The sequence below is a fragment of the Carassius auratus genome, unplaced genomic scaffold (assembly GCF_003368295.1).
Source record: "Carassius auratus strain Wakin unplaced genomic scaffold, ASM336829v1 scaf_tig00216558, whole genome shotgun sequence".
In the NCBI taxonomy this organism is placed as follows: domain Eukaryota; kingdom Metazoa; phylum Chordata; class Actinopteri; order Cypriniformes; family Cyprinidae; genus Carassius; species Carassius auratus.
In genome coordinates, this window is record NW_020528631.1 from 1,111,789 (window position 1) to 1,128,506 (window position 16,718).

Below are 16,718 nucleotides of genomic sequence, written 5' to 3' on the forward strand. Positions count from 1 at the left end.
TATATGTAATGTACTAGTCGAAAACGTTATGTTATGGAATGTTATACTTCCACTGAAGCCAAAGAACGATCACTGCATCAGCGCAGAAATTGAGGAACTAACTGATCTCTGGTTCATTACAGTTTGCACATATTTTTTGTCGCGAACGTTGATCTTCCTTCAAAACAGTCAGTAAAAGAGTCGCACGATACCGTGCGTCATCACTACGACACGGCATTAGATCTGGCTTTTGTTCACACAGCGCTCGTCCCAGGATTAAACCCGGCAATGTTACTAGGTCCCCGACCCGGGTTCAATGCCGGAATCCATCCCATGACGTGTTTGCTTTCACACAGAAGCTTTTTTACAGAAGCTTCCAACATGCAGTGTGAAAGGGGCTTTAGGTGGTGTAGGATTGGAGAGGTTCAGGAAATTAAAGCAGCTCTGTATCTTATTAAAATAAATAAAAATAATAAAAAAAAGCATCTATTAGTTTCTGCACAATTGAGTAAATATTTTTCCAAAAGCTTTCTGTTGGCAGTTTGGCGCAGCTATAGTCAGAAAGGGAAACTGCTGTAGAAAAACCTTTTGCCAATCACAAAGGGTTGCACAAAAAATCCTTTAAATTATCAGCATCAGCATTTCTGCCTTCACTCTGTATGTTTTCTCTTGGGCCTAATGTTGCAACTTGCTCAAAATCCTTGTCACACTTTTAAAAGTCAATCAGTTGACTGTACAAGTTTGAGAACTTCAAGCTCTTGAGCCTCATCTGAAGTGAGCAGATTAAATAGAAACCCGCAGAGAGAGCAAGAAGGTCTGAAGGGAGGTGGCATGACTGAACTGAGCTCTACCTAACAGAAGGGCACCTACCCTGGGTCAAGGCCACCTGCTCTTCCCCTGCAATAGTGCTGCAACAGCTAATTTGGGCTGGCATAAGTGTAGACTAAAAAGATTGTGTCACACGAACTTAAAAAGCTTGGTTTGTTGCAAATAATCGCATCATTTCTTTTGAATCTACGTTACCTGTTTAAATAGAAGTGGAAGGACACTGAAAACGATAGCACCACTTCAATCCCAGCTAAATGCTGCAGTTGCGCATTGCTATGCAGCTCAGTGTACTCTGAAATGTGTAGTTAGCCGATAACTGGGAGGCCCTCAGGGTCACTGTTGGAGCACTTTACAAGGCCATAGCAGTCTGTGAAGAGTTGGCAACTGAAATCCCAGAGAGAACAACAACTTAACGAGACCGCATGTTCACTAGCCGAGATAAGTGGCATTAACCCAAAAGCACACAACGATGCCTGTCTTTGTAAATTATGTATCAGTATCATAAAAAGACATTCTAATAGAACAGTCAAAAAAACAGAGCAGTTAAATAAAATGCTCCCTACAGCATCGGTTTAGAACTTCCACTTCAGAACGGCGATTAACATTAGCAAGACAGCTTAACAGCAGATGAGAGCATCTAAAATAATGGTTTGAGAAATGTGATTTAGTAAATTTTTCTTTCTATAAAACTACGGTCTCATTTGTAGTGACACTTGTTACGCCAAGAAAATCAGCTGAAATTGAAAAGACAAATCCCATTGCACTGTGTGAAGTGGTTCACTTCGCACATCGATGCTTGCATTTGTGCCTTTAAAATGGCAGGTGCTCAGGTGAAAATAGGCACACAGTAAATCCCTGTCTATTCTGGGTCTGCTCTTTCCATTCTGCTCAGTGAGTCGACGAACTGCCAGTCCAACAGAGCGTTTGAAGCTGCTGCCAGCAAAGGCTGGATTAGCATACAGACCCCAAGAGAAGCCTTCTCCTGTTGCGGTTCTGGTGGTCAGTAAGCCTGGGGTGCAAATCATGGCTCAAATCAAGAAGACCACAGAAAGTAAAAGAGGACAGCTGCTTTTTAAAGCCGAACATGGCATAGAAGGATAACCGTCTCCACCTCTTGGGGACGCTAGTACTAAAACTGCAGAACTGCCAGGACCAGCTACCATACTAACATCAGATGATGGAAAATCATCTCGGTCAATGCTTCAAGAAAAAAAGCTCTCTGAAATTTTTTAGTGGTCGACAGTTATATCGTATAAAAAAAAAAAAAAAGAAAGAAGTTTCCTTTTTCAACGTCAAATAATGGATGAACGTAAAAGAGAGCACTAGATGCGCGAATGAGGCGAATTCTCGTCTACCACGCCACGAGACCTCCAGACGCGCGTAAATGGATCTTTACATTGACTTAACATTGAAATCATTGGCGCCAGACGCTCTTATTCACGTTTGGTGTGAACGCAGAGAGGTCGCTTACAACATCACTGGGTCTTATAGGCGTGTAAAATTGCTGGTATTTTCGGTCTAGCTTTCGCAAGGCATACTGCACTTCCGGATTTCTTTATTTTCTTTTTCTGCTTGTTTGTGAGTTTTGTTACATCTACATTTTTAATTGTTTAATTATTTCAAAATTAATAGTGTACATATTTGGTTAAAATCGATTCCCTATTTTCATTTCAAAACATTTTTTGGTTGATCCGATCGATTGTGCAATCGATTTTCGAACTAAAAGTGACAGCCCTAATATGTAAAAACATATCTGCTTTATATCAGCCCCTTGCTTTCCAAGATATCGGCATCACCTTACAAAAAACAAAACAAACAAAAAAATAGGGATGCACCGAAATAAATTCTTGGCCGAAACCGAAAAAGAGAAAACCAAGGCCGAAAACCGAAACCGAAACACCGAAATAAATTATGCCAATTATTAGTACCATTGCATTTATTGCTATGACCGTGTACTAACTTTACTAAAATTAAGACATTGCAATTGCATAAATTAATATTAAAGTTTCAAAGATAATTACAATTACATAACTTATTAAAAAAAAAACATAAAAATACATAATTACAAATGATGTAAATATTTATTAAGCACATTGCAACAATGCACAGTGTAAAATAAAATTCAAAATAAAAATGTATCCCACTCATGTGTATATTTAATAATAATGTACAGGCCTACTGGCCTGCAGAAAGGTTTTAAAATGAACAGTTCTCTCATAAAAACAAAGTGCATTTAGGTGAAGTGCATTTGAAATTTTTCTATGTAGGACTAGAAAGTGCATTACTTCTCCAGTTGGCAAGACTGTTATCACTTCTGGGGATGGGGACTTCAGACAGATAACCATCTAGCTGTTGAGCAGTTGAGCTTGTCATCTGCCTGACATTTGAGAAATATTTGAGAGAGTGTATTTAAATAGGGCCAGGGCATAAATAAACATTTTTATCAAATTAAAGCAGAAATCTAGCAGAAAATCTAGCATAAATATGGCTACAATCTGATATTATGTATGTATATATGTTTGTGTGTGTGTATAAGAACAAAATAGCCAACGTATTATTATTATTTGAGGCACTTTCTTGCAGAATTCCACTGAACATATCAGACAACGATGGTGCATGGCACTCATCTGGTGCAGAGACCAGTCTTTTTTCTGCGCTCTGATCTGTCTCCTGCGCTTGGCTCTTCTCCGTCTCCACGCGGGTTCTCCGCATCCAGCGCGGCCTGGATCATTTCTCGTGCGCGCTGCCTTATTTCCGCATCCAAGTAATGGTCTTTATAACACGGATCAAGCACATTCGCGATGAAGTGCAGAGGATCCGAAAAGATCTCAGTGAGACATGTGCTTACAGACTCTATATGTACTTTTCTTTGTTTTTACTTCGTGGTCCGTCTTAATCTGTTTGTTAGGAGACGCTTTAGTGCTGCGAATAAAGGAATAAGAAGAGAGAGAATGTTCTCACTGGTGTTAAGTGAATGTCGCGGGGAGCTCGTGGTCTTTGCTATGCAGGTGCACGTGCAGGTCGCGGTTTCTGTTTGCGTCATCACAACATTTTCGGCCGTGTTGTTTCGGTGATAAAAGTCTATCGGACGAAAACCGAAAAGGCCATTTTCGGCCAAAAATTTTCGGTGGCCGAAATTTCGGTGCAGCCCTACAAAAAAATATTGGTCGATGACTAGAATGTTCCAGAGCCATATTTTTGAACACTGGATTGGTACTGGCCAATATACATTCAATCTTGAAAATACAGATAAATTAACATTTCTAATATCGGCCAATAAATTATTAGAAGAGAACAACTTCTCTGCATATGCAGATTAAAACAATGCTTTCAGTATGTCCCCTGCCCCTTGTTCTGTTTGTACCAACGCTTACAGGAGGAGCAGCAATTAGCACTGATGTCTCTCAAGCTATCTGCAAGCCACATCAGCAAGGCAGGTCACTGGGCTTTTACAAGCACACGGCTGAGGATGTTCACATTACCCATGATCCTATGCTCTAGACCCTGCAGCTGTGGCTTGAGTCTGATCGGATGCGACACATGGACTGAAAACAGGGACACAAGAGCATTCTCGGACCGGCTGCACTGACCTGCAGGGCGACTTGCATGCATTTCAGGAGGCTCTCATCCCAGGTGGTTGCATTCACAGCGATTTCTTTGTCCTACAAGGTCTCCAATGATCTCAGCCAATGAAACTCAAGCCGCATTGAAGTAGTCATGTACAATACAGACAAATTCCAGTCACTCCAAGGATAAATGCAGCTGCATGCTTCAAGGGATAGTTCATTTAAATGTCATTCCAAACCCATGTGTGTAGGGACACAAAAAAATATGCTATAATGGTTTTACTCATACAATAAACTAAAACAACTCTGGACCCCATTGATTTTTAACACTGAAAGATTTTTCTAAATATCATATTTTGTGTTCTACCGAGTTAATACAGTAAATACAGGTTTGGAATCAAACAATCACAAATGGTGGCAGAATTTTCTTTTGTGTATAGAATCCTAGAAATTATGAGGTTGTCAAAGAGCAAGCAAAAAAAAAAAAAAAGAAGAATGATTTCATTTTTAACAAAGAATGATTTGTAATTGGATAGGCATCCTCACAACACATACCGAAACAACAGTAAGCAGGCAGATGGCATTTTGTTCTGGTTTGTCACATGGGCCTGATAGGAGGAGAGAGTGATAATGCATGTTCAAGAAAAGGTGTTTATTGATCACGAAGAGTTAGCCACCCAGAACTGTCCTAGTTTCAGGCAGCATTCCACAAGACACACAGCCTGCGAGCTGACGCCGACAATTTGGCTGACGAAGACGTTACACCCCACAATCCAAGACGCCTGTCGTATATTATACACCATCTGTCTCTCTCTAGCCTTTCCTCTGAGGCTCAGAGTGAGTGAAAGGTCTATAACAAGGTGTACTGTGTGAAATTAACTGCATTCCTGAATTGGGAAAAGATTACAAATGCAAAGCACCCATGACAACTCAGAGAGGCTTGAAACCTCTCCAGATTAGGGACTCATTGTGCTTGACAGAGGCGCTGAATGTGATGGTTATTGGAGTACACGGGATAAAAGATGTGCCAAGAGAGACCGTGAGAGAGAGAAGCTGTGTGTGAGAGAAAGGAAGAGACAAGAGAAGGGAACAGGGCTTCAGGCTACAGTGCAAACACTGCTAACCCAGTCACTTTGTTACAGGCAAGGACGAGCCCATTCATGGAGAGATGCTGGAAGCGTTGTGTGAGCAAAGCTCCCCATTTCTCCTCTTCACCTCCTTCCCCCTTTTGTGTTCTTTTAAGATATTGGAAGCATCATGGAGGACACGGGAAGCAGCAAGTTGGTTCTCTAGTTGATTTCTGCCTAGTGCAAGCCGTGTTAAAACGAATTGCTGGAAAAAGGAAAGCAATAAGAAAGGAAGAATAAAGGAAAGGGCCAGACTGCTGGGCTGCAGCTGCTATTCGCACCCACGTAAAGCTTCAAAGTCACTGAGGTCTGGAGGCAAAAATTTTACTACCGATATGCCACAATCTAGCAGGAAGTGCTTCCCTGACAAAAACCGAACAGAGAGAGACTGAAATGCTACATGTTCCTTATAGCCAGGGGTTTAGACAAAAGAAACCATTAGCAGTACAGTATTGAATTTAAATAAGTGGTCTTCATCCACCGTTGATTTTAAACCTTTCCTAGCTTCTGCGGCCGACCATGTAAGATGACACTAAAATAACCCAGAAAAATATTTTGACACACCACTTTAATTAGCGGAGATAAAGGGAATGGACACATAGTGGCCTAGATTCTTAATGAGATGTCATAGGTGTGAGCTTCTATTTCCCATCATTCCCTAGTGCACTGATGCCAACAGGGATCAGACATGCGAAAGTACGGTACTGTGAATATACATACCATTCGCAGGGTATTTAGGGTGAATAACTAACATTTTCCCAGAAGGCTGTTCACTGGGCCCCTGAGAATGTTGTGACTGCAGGATTAACACTGACTTCACATACCAACACAGCTATTGTCAATCATTAGAAATTACTTTCTGCGGTCTGTTAGACGGATTCTCTCTCTCTCAAACACACACCTTGAGGGGAAATGAGGAATGTCACCTTGTAGCACAGAATCTCTCTTGGCAGTTGAGACACAGCATCTTCCTAACATCTAAATCCACAACACCTTTCACAAATGTGGATTTAGCACCCAATGAGAAAACCAATTTGTCAGGTTTTTAACACATTTGAGAGGCTAATTACTTCATAGGAAGGGATCGTACTGTTTTATTCTCTGATCATCTTCAAATGGGCTGGTGTATAAACCAGTAAATTAAATTAACAGGGATCTGATATGTAGATGTGTCCATGGACTACAACGCTTCTGTTCGCAGCATCGGAGCTTGTCACTGAATCTGTTGGAGATTAGACCTGCCTCGTAAGCACAGTTGCCAATATCAGTGTGGCTTTCTTGTGCTTCAAAAACTGGGCCAAGTTCTTGAGAAACTGGGAAAGTAAACAAATTTAATCTGCAATTCAGACAAATTATTACAGGACAAATTTAGAATATATGGAATGGGTGGCGATGCCTAAACTTGTTGGTTACAAGTGCGTTAAAAAGTACACTCACTGCTTGCTCTACTCATTCAATCAGCACACTCTAAATTGGACATTAGCCAAGATCGCTTATTTTTAATCAATACCATTCTCAATCACTGATGGATTTAGCAAAAACATTCTGCATGTTCTAACAGCAAGTAATTTTTTAGCACTTCATAACAGACTCAAGCCACATTTAACCCCGCCTTCACACTGGCAGTTGAAACCAGCTCCGTAATACGCAATACTCCCCCCAGTGAACGTCGTACTAAACCGCTGAAAAGCATCGGAAAGCTTTGGAAGCGAGTAGAACAAAAATGGCGGAGAGATTAGAATGATTGATATTGTCTGTATCTGAATGAGCAGTACTCTATGATCTCTCTGATGAAATTAGGTGAAACTGTGTATATTATGTGCCCTTTAAGGATGCACTGATAATGGCATTTCTGACCAATAACCAATAAATGACAATACAAAACACTTTAAAATAAAATGAGCACTAAATTATCAGATATTAATACATTTAAAAATCTGCATGGCATCAAAAATGTGTGTGATGCCAAGGGTACGTGAAAAGACGAGTAAGACTGAAACCGAATAACTGGGGGAAGCGCTCCGCATGTAAAAGTGTGGCTCGATTCTTATCTTTTTCCTTCCATTACGTTCCTGCCTTAATCCTCTCACTCGCTACTACCTTCATTACCAGCCCACCTTCAACTCAAATCTCTCTCGTTGTCTCCCTCTTCCTCGGTCTCTCGATGGGAGTTGAAAAGTTCACAGGGTCTTTCAGCTGAATCTCTCAATCACCCCCTTCTTACCCTGGCTTCTGAGGCAGTGTGTGCGTGTGCATGCCGTTCATGCACTCTCCCAGAGTCTGATGATCATTCACATGCTGTGTGTGGAACTGATTCCTTGAGCAAGGCTGAAAATTTCAATTTGGTCTCTGCGAGCGGGAACCGTTCGGCCGTGGCAACTCTTCAGGGCCCGAGCCAGGATTACAGATTCTTGCGGTAATGTGCTAGCTACCTCTCAAGGTAGGTAAAAATCAATAAATCGCCGATGTTTATAAAACAGAGAGCCTCTTTTGGAGAGCTCCGAGATGCTACTGCACCCCCTTTCTCTGCCCTAACAAATCAAATCCTTCCCACAATGAAAAAATGAAGAGAGCCGAGGGGAAACAGACTGTGACCTCATCTGCTTTATGATGTATTTAATAAGACAATTTCATGCCTCTAAATGAGCCAAAGATATCCTTCATTAAAGACTCCACGGGCTGAGATGGACAGTTTGTCATTTAATCCAGTTTAGCTTTGCGTGATAAAGGGCAGGACAGTCAATCTGTCACACACAGAACCAGCTGGAAAACCATGTTTAAGAGCATGTTTAAGAGGAGATTTATCTGTACTGCAAAACTTGGATAGCTCGATCAGCCAAAATTGAAAATTGTGTCATCATTTACTCACCCCTGTGCCATGATAACACGCACATTACTACAAGCAAGTCAATAAAAGCGTCAAAAACTTGCAACAGGAAGTGTCACCTCAAAATAACTAATATTTATACAAACTTGTCAAGAAATGGAAAAGCTTTCAGTTTTATATAAAAGTCCAAAAGTGTTGTGCAACAATTAATGAAACAAATGAGTAGACCTCCTGAAAGCCTGAGCATGGTGTGTGTGTGTGTGTTTATGGCAAAAGGATGATATACACTGTGAGAATGACTTTGATCTCAGGGGTGCATAAGGTCGGAGTGAAAATTTGGAGAGAGCATGTAGCCATTTACTCATCTCCCACGCACTTGGTACAGAATGACTCACACTCAGTCGGCTGTGTATGTTTGTTTTCTTTGACTAGCATCCGCGTGTACACTTGTGCATGTGTGTGGAGGGTATAAGGCCTCCTCACTCAAACAAAACAAAAGAGATATGAGCATAAAGGAAGGGGGAAAAATACCCAAACAAGAGGTGAAATGTGGGGATTCTGACCTAGAGAGAGAAGGAAAAAACACTGCACAAAGAAACAGGGGAGAACGAGTGCCTGAAAGCAGTCAGAGAACGCCAATGACTCCATGTACCACTCTGAATTGAAGCGAGAGGCACATGGCTTGGCTGAACAGCTGCTTCTGGCCAGGTTTCAGTGGGTCGAAGCATTTCCACCATGTTGCCTGATAGGAAACCGGCTCTTGCAGCTATCCAGCCATTCTGTTCACTGCAGGCAAAACTGCCTGAAGTCAGAGACCCTGACTTAAGTGCCCCCATCCCCTGCGGCAATCAACGGAGAAGCAGAGAATAGAAAGGTGGAATGGAGCGGAAACATGTGGGAAGCAGGTTGCAGAGCACCATGTTCTCTGTTGGGAGACTGAGATAGAAATATCTAATTTAGCAGAATAACAAAGCCAGGGGTCAGGGGTGGGATTAAAATCTGGCCCATATGCACAAAGGCGTCAAACCTAGATCAGAAAGCAAGCATAAAGGATTTTGCTAAATCTAACGCTGTTGCATTACATCAAAGCACAAGCCTCGGGCTGAGAAGATCTTAGGGGTCAAAATTTGTAACCAATCATATTCCACTTGCACAAGTAAATTTGGTAAGTTTAAACGCATGTTTGCAACTTACTGCAGGCACCAGTAGCTTCTTGACCTCTTCGACAGCTCTTCTCATCTTAACCTCAGCACGTGTCTGTGTGTCCTCCACTGTGATCAGCACGTGCAGCTCTTCATTTAGGTGCTCCCAGTTTGGTTTCCCTCTGTTCTGCTCCTCCTGAGAAATGGAGACAATGAGAGAGAAGAGTCAGTGTGAGAGAGTATGACATTTTCTTTGCATAGACGACAGCCCGCAAGTTAAAGACCTATGTTCTTCAAACAGCAGCTATTACCCAGAGCACATTAACCATGTGTTGGGAGTAAAATACTCACCACTACATTTACAATAACTCTGTTAGCTGCTAGAGGCAGAAAAATTACTGTAAAAATGACAATTTCTGGTTCATATTTTGTCATTCATTTTATGTATGGTAGAACGCTTATTGGAACACAATATTGATTTTCATTAGCAATAAATAAAAAATGTAAATAAAACATTAAAAATGAAAACCAGCCAATGACAGACTTTATTTGTCTAATAGAAGTCCAATGAAGTGTAATGCACTTAAGTGGAGGCCAAAAAGATATAGAAAGAATTTTAAGCAGAACAGGAAAAGCAAAGAAGCCCTTTGAGCCCTTTTTCTCCCTTCCATCATTTAAAACGGCCTGCAGTTGGTGTGCATGACCGTTTCATTGGCTTGTTAACAGCGGCCTCAAAAGAAAGCCCTTATGCTAGGGTAGAGCCATCTGAAGTCACGAGGTGCTAAACTGAATAAAGAAAAAGGCTTCACACTCTTGAGGGTGGGGCTTTTTCATATCCAACAATTACCCACCAACCAAGCTTTCATGACCTCACACGAGACTGACAGATCATATTGCGCAACGAAGCACTACAAATCTGATGGATGAAAGGTAAAAATAAATAATTAATACGATTATTCACCAGCCACCCTGGTGAATAATCGCCACCATAAAAAAAAAACACATAAAAAAAAAAATCATTACTAGACTGAAAAATCAAAAACGCATTTAAATAAATAAATTATAAATAAATTATATATATATATATATATATATATATATATATATATATATATATATATATATATATATATATATATGTGTATATATATATATATATATATATATATATATATATATATATGTATATATATATGTATATATATATATATATAAAAAAAATAAGAACTTTCACTATTTTTAAATCTGCACAAAAAGATATGCCCTCTTTAGATTACTTTTAAGGAAAGCTGGGTGATATAGGACACCAAGCACTTGTGTACATTTCTTTATTACAAGCAATTCTACAGTAACATAGCAAGATAGCACTCTATCCTTAAAGTTATGGATGGTGCAATTAATGCTAAAAGCATTTTTAAGCTGATCCACTTCCAATCCCACACTCTGTATGCCTGAAACTATCAGTAAAACAAAGACAGGATTCCAAGGTAAAGTAGTTTAAAGACCACTTGACCAGCCCTAACCGCCTCTTGTTCACATTGATTACAAGTTATAATGTCGGCTTCTGTCCCTCCCCCTCCATGTTTTCCATGATGCTTTCAGATCATTGCTCATTCAGACACCTCAATTAGCATGCCTGCTTCACAAACGAGCATAGAGTGCTGGATCTCAGCGGGGAGGAGAAGGGTCCACCTGACATGCTTACTAATACACTGACTGAGACCCTGTAGAGTGCCTATGACACCACTTTCTACAGCACTGCCATGGATACCGTTACTATGGCAATGATCACACATACACAAGCATACAACACAAGTCAATGTGTCCATTAGGGCAGTTTCAAATTTGTCAAATTGATCATTTTCATGACCTGAAAGAATACACAACAATATTATGGTGATAACTACAGAAAAAAAAATTACCTGTCAAATTTATCCATTTTAAGTTGGGTGGCAACCATTTTAAGATGTAATACTGCCTCCTACTATGCTGGAATGTCAACCAGGTAGTTACTGACACTGGTTTATTTACCTTTTGTGTAGCATTAACAAGCAATCAATATTTAACTTTTTAAATCAGGTTTAATCGCTAGTACCAGTATATTGCAACACATTTAGTAACATAACGTACAGATGATCCACAATTCCAATTCAACTTCCTGTCCATTGCCCAATCAGAAGCTCTCTGACTGTGAACTGAAAAATTTAATTGAACACCCACATTTCTATCTGAATGATTACTCTTGGAGATGACAATGGCTTCCTCTATGAATGAGAACACAGGAATGGATACACCGATTTACATCTCCCCAACACACCAATTATCTTTATCTCTAAGAAATAGATCCTGACCGATCATGGCTTTTTGTACAAAGTACTCTTAAAAAGCAAAAGCTACTTATTTTCAAGGTGAACATGCGGTTTGATCCATGTATGGAGAGAGACCTTTAGCTCAGAGCAGAGCAATGGCAAGAACTGTAAACACCCACTCACCCACCCCTGCCCATCAAGGGGCAAGGTTACTCTATGTCCTCTGAGGGTGGGTGAGAGGTGGGTAGAGCCAGGCAGCAAGAAAAACCTGAATGCCTCTGAAGAGTGCAAAGATTGTTTACAGACATACGAAACCAGCAGTGAGGCGACATGCATGTGATGGGAGACACGTGATGAGAGATCCAAGTACAAGAATGAAGCCAAAAGCAGCTCGCCAACAAATGTTAGAGGGTTTGTGGAATGTGCATATCGACCGAACTATCGTTCTTGACTGTATGTGCACCAAAAGCATAAGAGCAAAATAAACCATGCGAAGCTTTCGCCATGCAAAGGCAACAATTTGATTCCAAAGACAGATGGCCTTGCTGGAAATAATCCCACCACCCTATAAATACGGTTCATATCAACCAGAGCAGACTGAACTCAAGCTACAGTCTGGAATAGCTGTCCCGAGTGGAGTAGTTTACAGGCACCTGTTCAACAGGAGTGGAAAATTGACAGGGGGTTGGGGGGGGGGGGGGGGGGGGGGTTCTCAAAACTACCAACATGGGCGGCTAGAGGAGGCTCTTTTGAATGAACATGAAGATTTTAACATTGTACACATTCATATTCTTGGCACATGCTCTTTGCAAAACAACAAATCTAATACAAGATATTCATAAAAACATGCCAGATTTAGCCAATCATTTTGTCCTCATAAGTTCTGCCACCATCCAACCCACATCTGAGAGACGGGACCCCACCCAATATTTTTTCTTCTTTTTTTCCCCCTTTGATTTATATCACAATCTGGAAGAAAAGATACATCGTTTCGGAAACAGTTTTTTTTTTAAGCCCGAACACGTTTACAGCCTGACATTATTCAAATGTGCGCACACACTGCTCTTTTGCCTTTTGTCAAGAATGTGTCATTTATCCATGTTTTAATAATTTATTCATAACTAACAGACTAGACCACTTGGAAGTTGGAATAGAGAAAAAAAATTAAGTCCTCTCTTACATCTTAAGATCTCAGCACTCTAAATAGACATAGGCTCATTTTGCCTATAAATTAGAGTCTTTTTTAACAAATTAAATTAAGATAAATGTTAAATTTAGATAGTTATTTGGCAATATGCTATTTCATGCATACTTGAGTTTTTTACTGTTAAAGAGTTGGATTCCCATGCTAAACATGGACAAAGTTTCAAAAATTGAGTTGTACGTTTGAAGGAATATTTCTGTTCCAAAAATACTCCTTCCGGTTTGTCACAAGTTTCGGAAAGTTTTTTTCGAGTATTGCTCTGTGTGACGTTAGATGGAGCGGAATTTCCTTATATGGGTCCTGAGGGCGCGTCTGCCGGAAGAGCGCGCGCTCCTGTATAGCAGAGCACTGAGAGGCTGAGCACAGACATTCACTGATCAGAGCGGGAGCGTCGTGAAATGTCACAAAAGGAGTGTGTTTTTGGTTGCCAGGGCAAGACAACCCTGCACAGATTACCAAAAAAAAAAACAGCATTAAGGGACCAGTGGATGGAGTTTATTTTTACAGAGCATCAATGGAGTTGGAGCAAGTATTTGTGTTTGTTCCCTGCATTTCGAAGATGCTTGTTTTACAAACAAGGCCAGTTTGACGACGGATTTGCACATCGTTTATTTCTTAAGGATGATGCAATCCCAACGAAAAAGGGTCACGATCGTGTGTTGGAACCGCAGGCGGTGAGTAAAACTGCTTAAAATATCTCTGCCTCCTTGTTAGTGCGTCCGCCTCCCATCCCGGAGACCCGGGTTTGAGCCTCGCTCGGAGCGAGTCGTTGCTGCTGCTGCTCTCGTTCAGTTTCAGCCTCGGGATCCGATTCTGGATCATAAATAAACGGCTGAATCTGACTGTTAGCCATGGTTTGTTTTGGATGTTTTTTTCCTCACCGTATTGTCACAGCTTCCAAACGCTCTCAACGCAAAAGCCTACTGGCGCTCGTGATTCTTTAGCTCCGCCCACACGTCACGCCTCCAGCCGGTCGTGTTTTTCCGGGAAAAATCGGTACAGACTGTCTATCTCTTAAGAATATATTAAAACTAAAGACTTTTTGGAGTTATAAAGGATGCAGTACTACTCTATAGGTACTAAAGATTAACAGGATATTGAGTGAAAACGAGCATTTCACCCCCCCTCCCCCTTTAAATGCTAATTATGTCACCGTTTTGGAGCACATTGCCTTATAGATAACCTTAAAGGGATGGTTCACTTTCAAATTAAATTTTGATATGTTTTAGCTTACCTCAAGGGCAGATGTAGGTGTTTGTTTCCGCAGTAGTTCCCATTTTTATATTTTTTAGGTGAAACCGTTCTTGTCTGTGACTCATATAATGGAGGTCTATGGTCACCACCTCAAGGAGCATGCACAGAGGAGTCCAAATGAAACAATTCCCTGTTGTGAGTACACACTGATGACCTAAGACACGAAACGAGCGGTTTGTGTAAGAAAACCGTTTTATATCGTTTTTACCTCTTGTACACAACCATGTTCAACTTATCTGAGGGCACGCGTGCTTCCTGTTGTGTGACGTGTGCGCAGGCTTTGGCTTAGTCTGTGCAAGTGCTGAAAGCGCCGAAAGTGATCTCTCGCACGTGTACGTCACTCATTGTTTACACTTACTGTCTATGATTTACACAGAGATTTCGGAAGTGTTACCTTCACCAGCACGTCTTCAAGCCTCAGAGAGACCGATCTCTCTTCAAAATTGGTGGTATTTTAGTATAAATGTTTAAGGAATCCTGAGTTTTGTCCGCTGTTGGGTCGCAGCTAGGGGTGCACCGAAATTTCGGTCGCCGAAAATTTCGGCCGAAAATGGCATTATCGGTTTCGGGCCGAAATAAAAAATCCAGCCGAAAATGTCAACCGAAAATGAATATCAACCGCGCCCCTCCCATCCGTGCGCTAGCGCTTGGGTTTCACTCAAGGTCAAGCTGTTATCACTCGTCACCCACCCCTCCCCTCCGTGCTCAAGCAGGTTTCACTCACGGTCGAGCTGATTGCACGCGTCTGCAAAGATTAAGCATGTCAGCGGTATGGACGTATTTTAAAGTTTCAGATGAGGACAACAAACTTGCAATATGTAACGTTTGTTCTGCAAAAGTCTCAAGAGGGGGTACGGTGCCAAAGAACTTTTCGACAACAGGTTTGATACACCACTTGAAAACACGACATCCAGTTGAACATGAGGAGTACCGCAAAACAACATTGTTTAAAAGTACCCTAACTACATCACAAACACCCTCTGTGGCCACGTTATTTGAAAAGACTAAGAAATTTGAGGAAGATAGTGTCAAAGCACGTGGCATTAATGAGAAAGTGATGGAATTCATCGCCTTAGATGACCAGCCGTTTTCTGTGGTGGAGGACATTGGATTTCGTAGGCTCATACAACATATTGAGCCACGTTACACACTGCCAAGCAGACGCTATTTTGCAGAAACAAGTCTACCTGCAATGTATGACCGAGTTGCAAAACACGTTCATGAGCTCATGTCCACAGAAAGACAAACTCTAAGTTTTACCACAGACATTTGGAGCTCAGACGTTAGCCCAACTAGCATGCTTAGCTTAACAGCGCAGTGGATTGACTCTGATTTTAAACTGCAAAACATTTTGCTTCACTCACGTGAGTTTGTTGGGTCACACACCGCAGCAGCGATATCTGATGCTTTTCTCAATGTGCCAAGTGTCAAACATTGTAGACAATCTAATGTGCATGTGATTGTCCGAGATAATGCACGGAACATGTTAAAGGCTATGGAGGACAGTGGACTGAACAGCATACCATGCATGGCACACACGCTTCAGTTGGCTGTGAATGAAGGATTGCTGAGTCAGCGCAGCATTTCTGAAATAACAGCAATCGGGAGAAAGATTGTGGGACACTTTAAACATTCTCCGCTTGCTTATTCCCGGCTGCAAGATTTGCAAATACAGTTTGGGATGCCACCCAAATCTCTCCAGCAAGATGTAGCTACTCGCTGGAATAGTACGTACTACATGTTGCAAAGTCTACTTGAGCAGAAGCGGGTCATAGCTGCCTATATGACAGATTATGATCTGCCCGCTACTTTGAGTGCACACCAGTGGATGCTAATGGAAAACATAGTGTCTCTTCTCGCCCCATTCGAACAGATGACCAAGGAAATAAGCTCGGCTAAAGCCTCAGCTGCAGAGGTTATTCCTTTGATAGCAGCACTGAAGCGTCTGCTGGGAAAAGAGGTGGAAACAGATCACGGTGTAAAAACAGCTAAAAAGACTCTTTTGGAGGCTGTTAACAAGCGCTTCCGAGACACCGAGTCCAACCCTCTATACTGTATTGCAACTATACTAGACCCGCGCTTTAAAGAACATTATTTTGACGAAGAGAAAAAGCAGCGAGTGCGTGAAATGACACAAAAAGAGCTGACGGAGATTGAAACATCTGGTGAAGCAAGAGACTCGACGGGGAGCGCACCGCAAACGGTGCCCGAGAAACGGTGCCCGAGAAACGGTCGCGTACAAGTGAGGAGGCGTACACTCCCTCTCTTTCTGAGATGTTTGACGAAATTTTACAGGAAAGCACCCCAATTCGTAGCGGTGTTGAAACAAGCGCAGCCGCACAACAAATAGAGATGTATCTAGCTGAACAACCCATTGCCAGAAGCGACAATCCTCTGGACTACTGGCGCGCAAACAAAGACCGCTTTCCATTGCTTGCACAGATTGCACGCAGGTATTTATCTGCCCCAAGCACCAGCACAG

The 16,718-nt window shown here is 41.5% G+C and overlaps 1 protein-coding gene across 4 annotated transcripts in view; it reads right to left on the reverse strand.

Moving 5' to 3' along the window:
- The window catches only part of LOC113098438 (protein quaking-A), a 68,719-nt gene that overhangs the window by 13,155 nt on the left and 38,846 nt on the right, over positions 1–16,718 (reverse strand). For all 4 annotated transcript variants that reach the window (XM_026263511.1, XM_026263510.1, XM_026263513.1 and 1 more), the window contains exon 4: positions 9,522–9,665. In XM_026263511.1, coding sequence (XP_026119296.1) covers positions 9,522–9,665 — 144 coding nt within the window. The remainder of the gene's footprint in view (positions 1–9,521; positions 9,666–16,718) is intronic.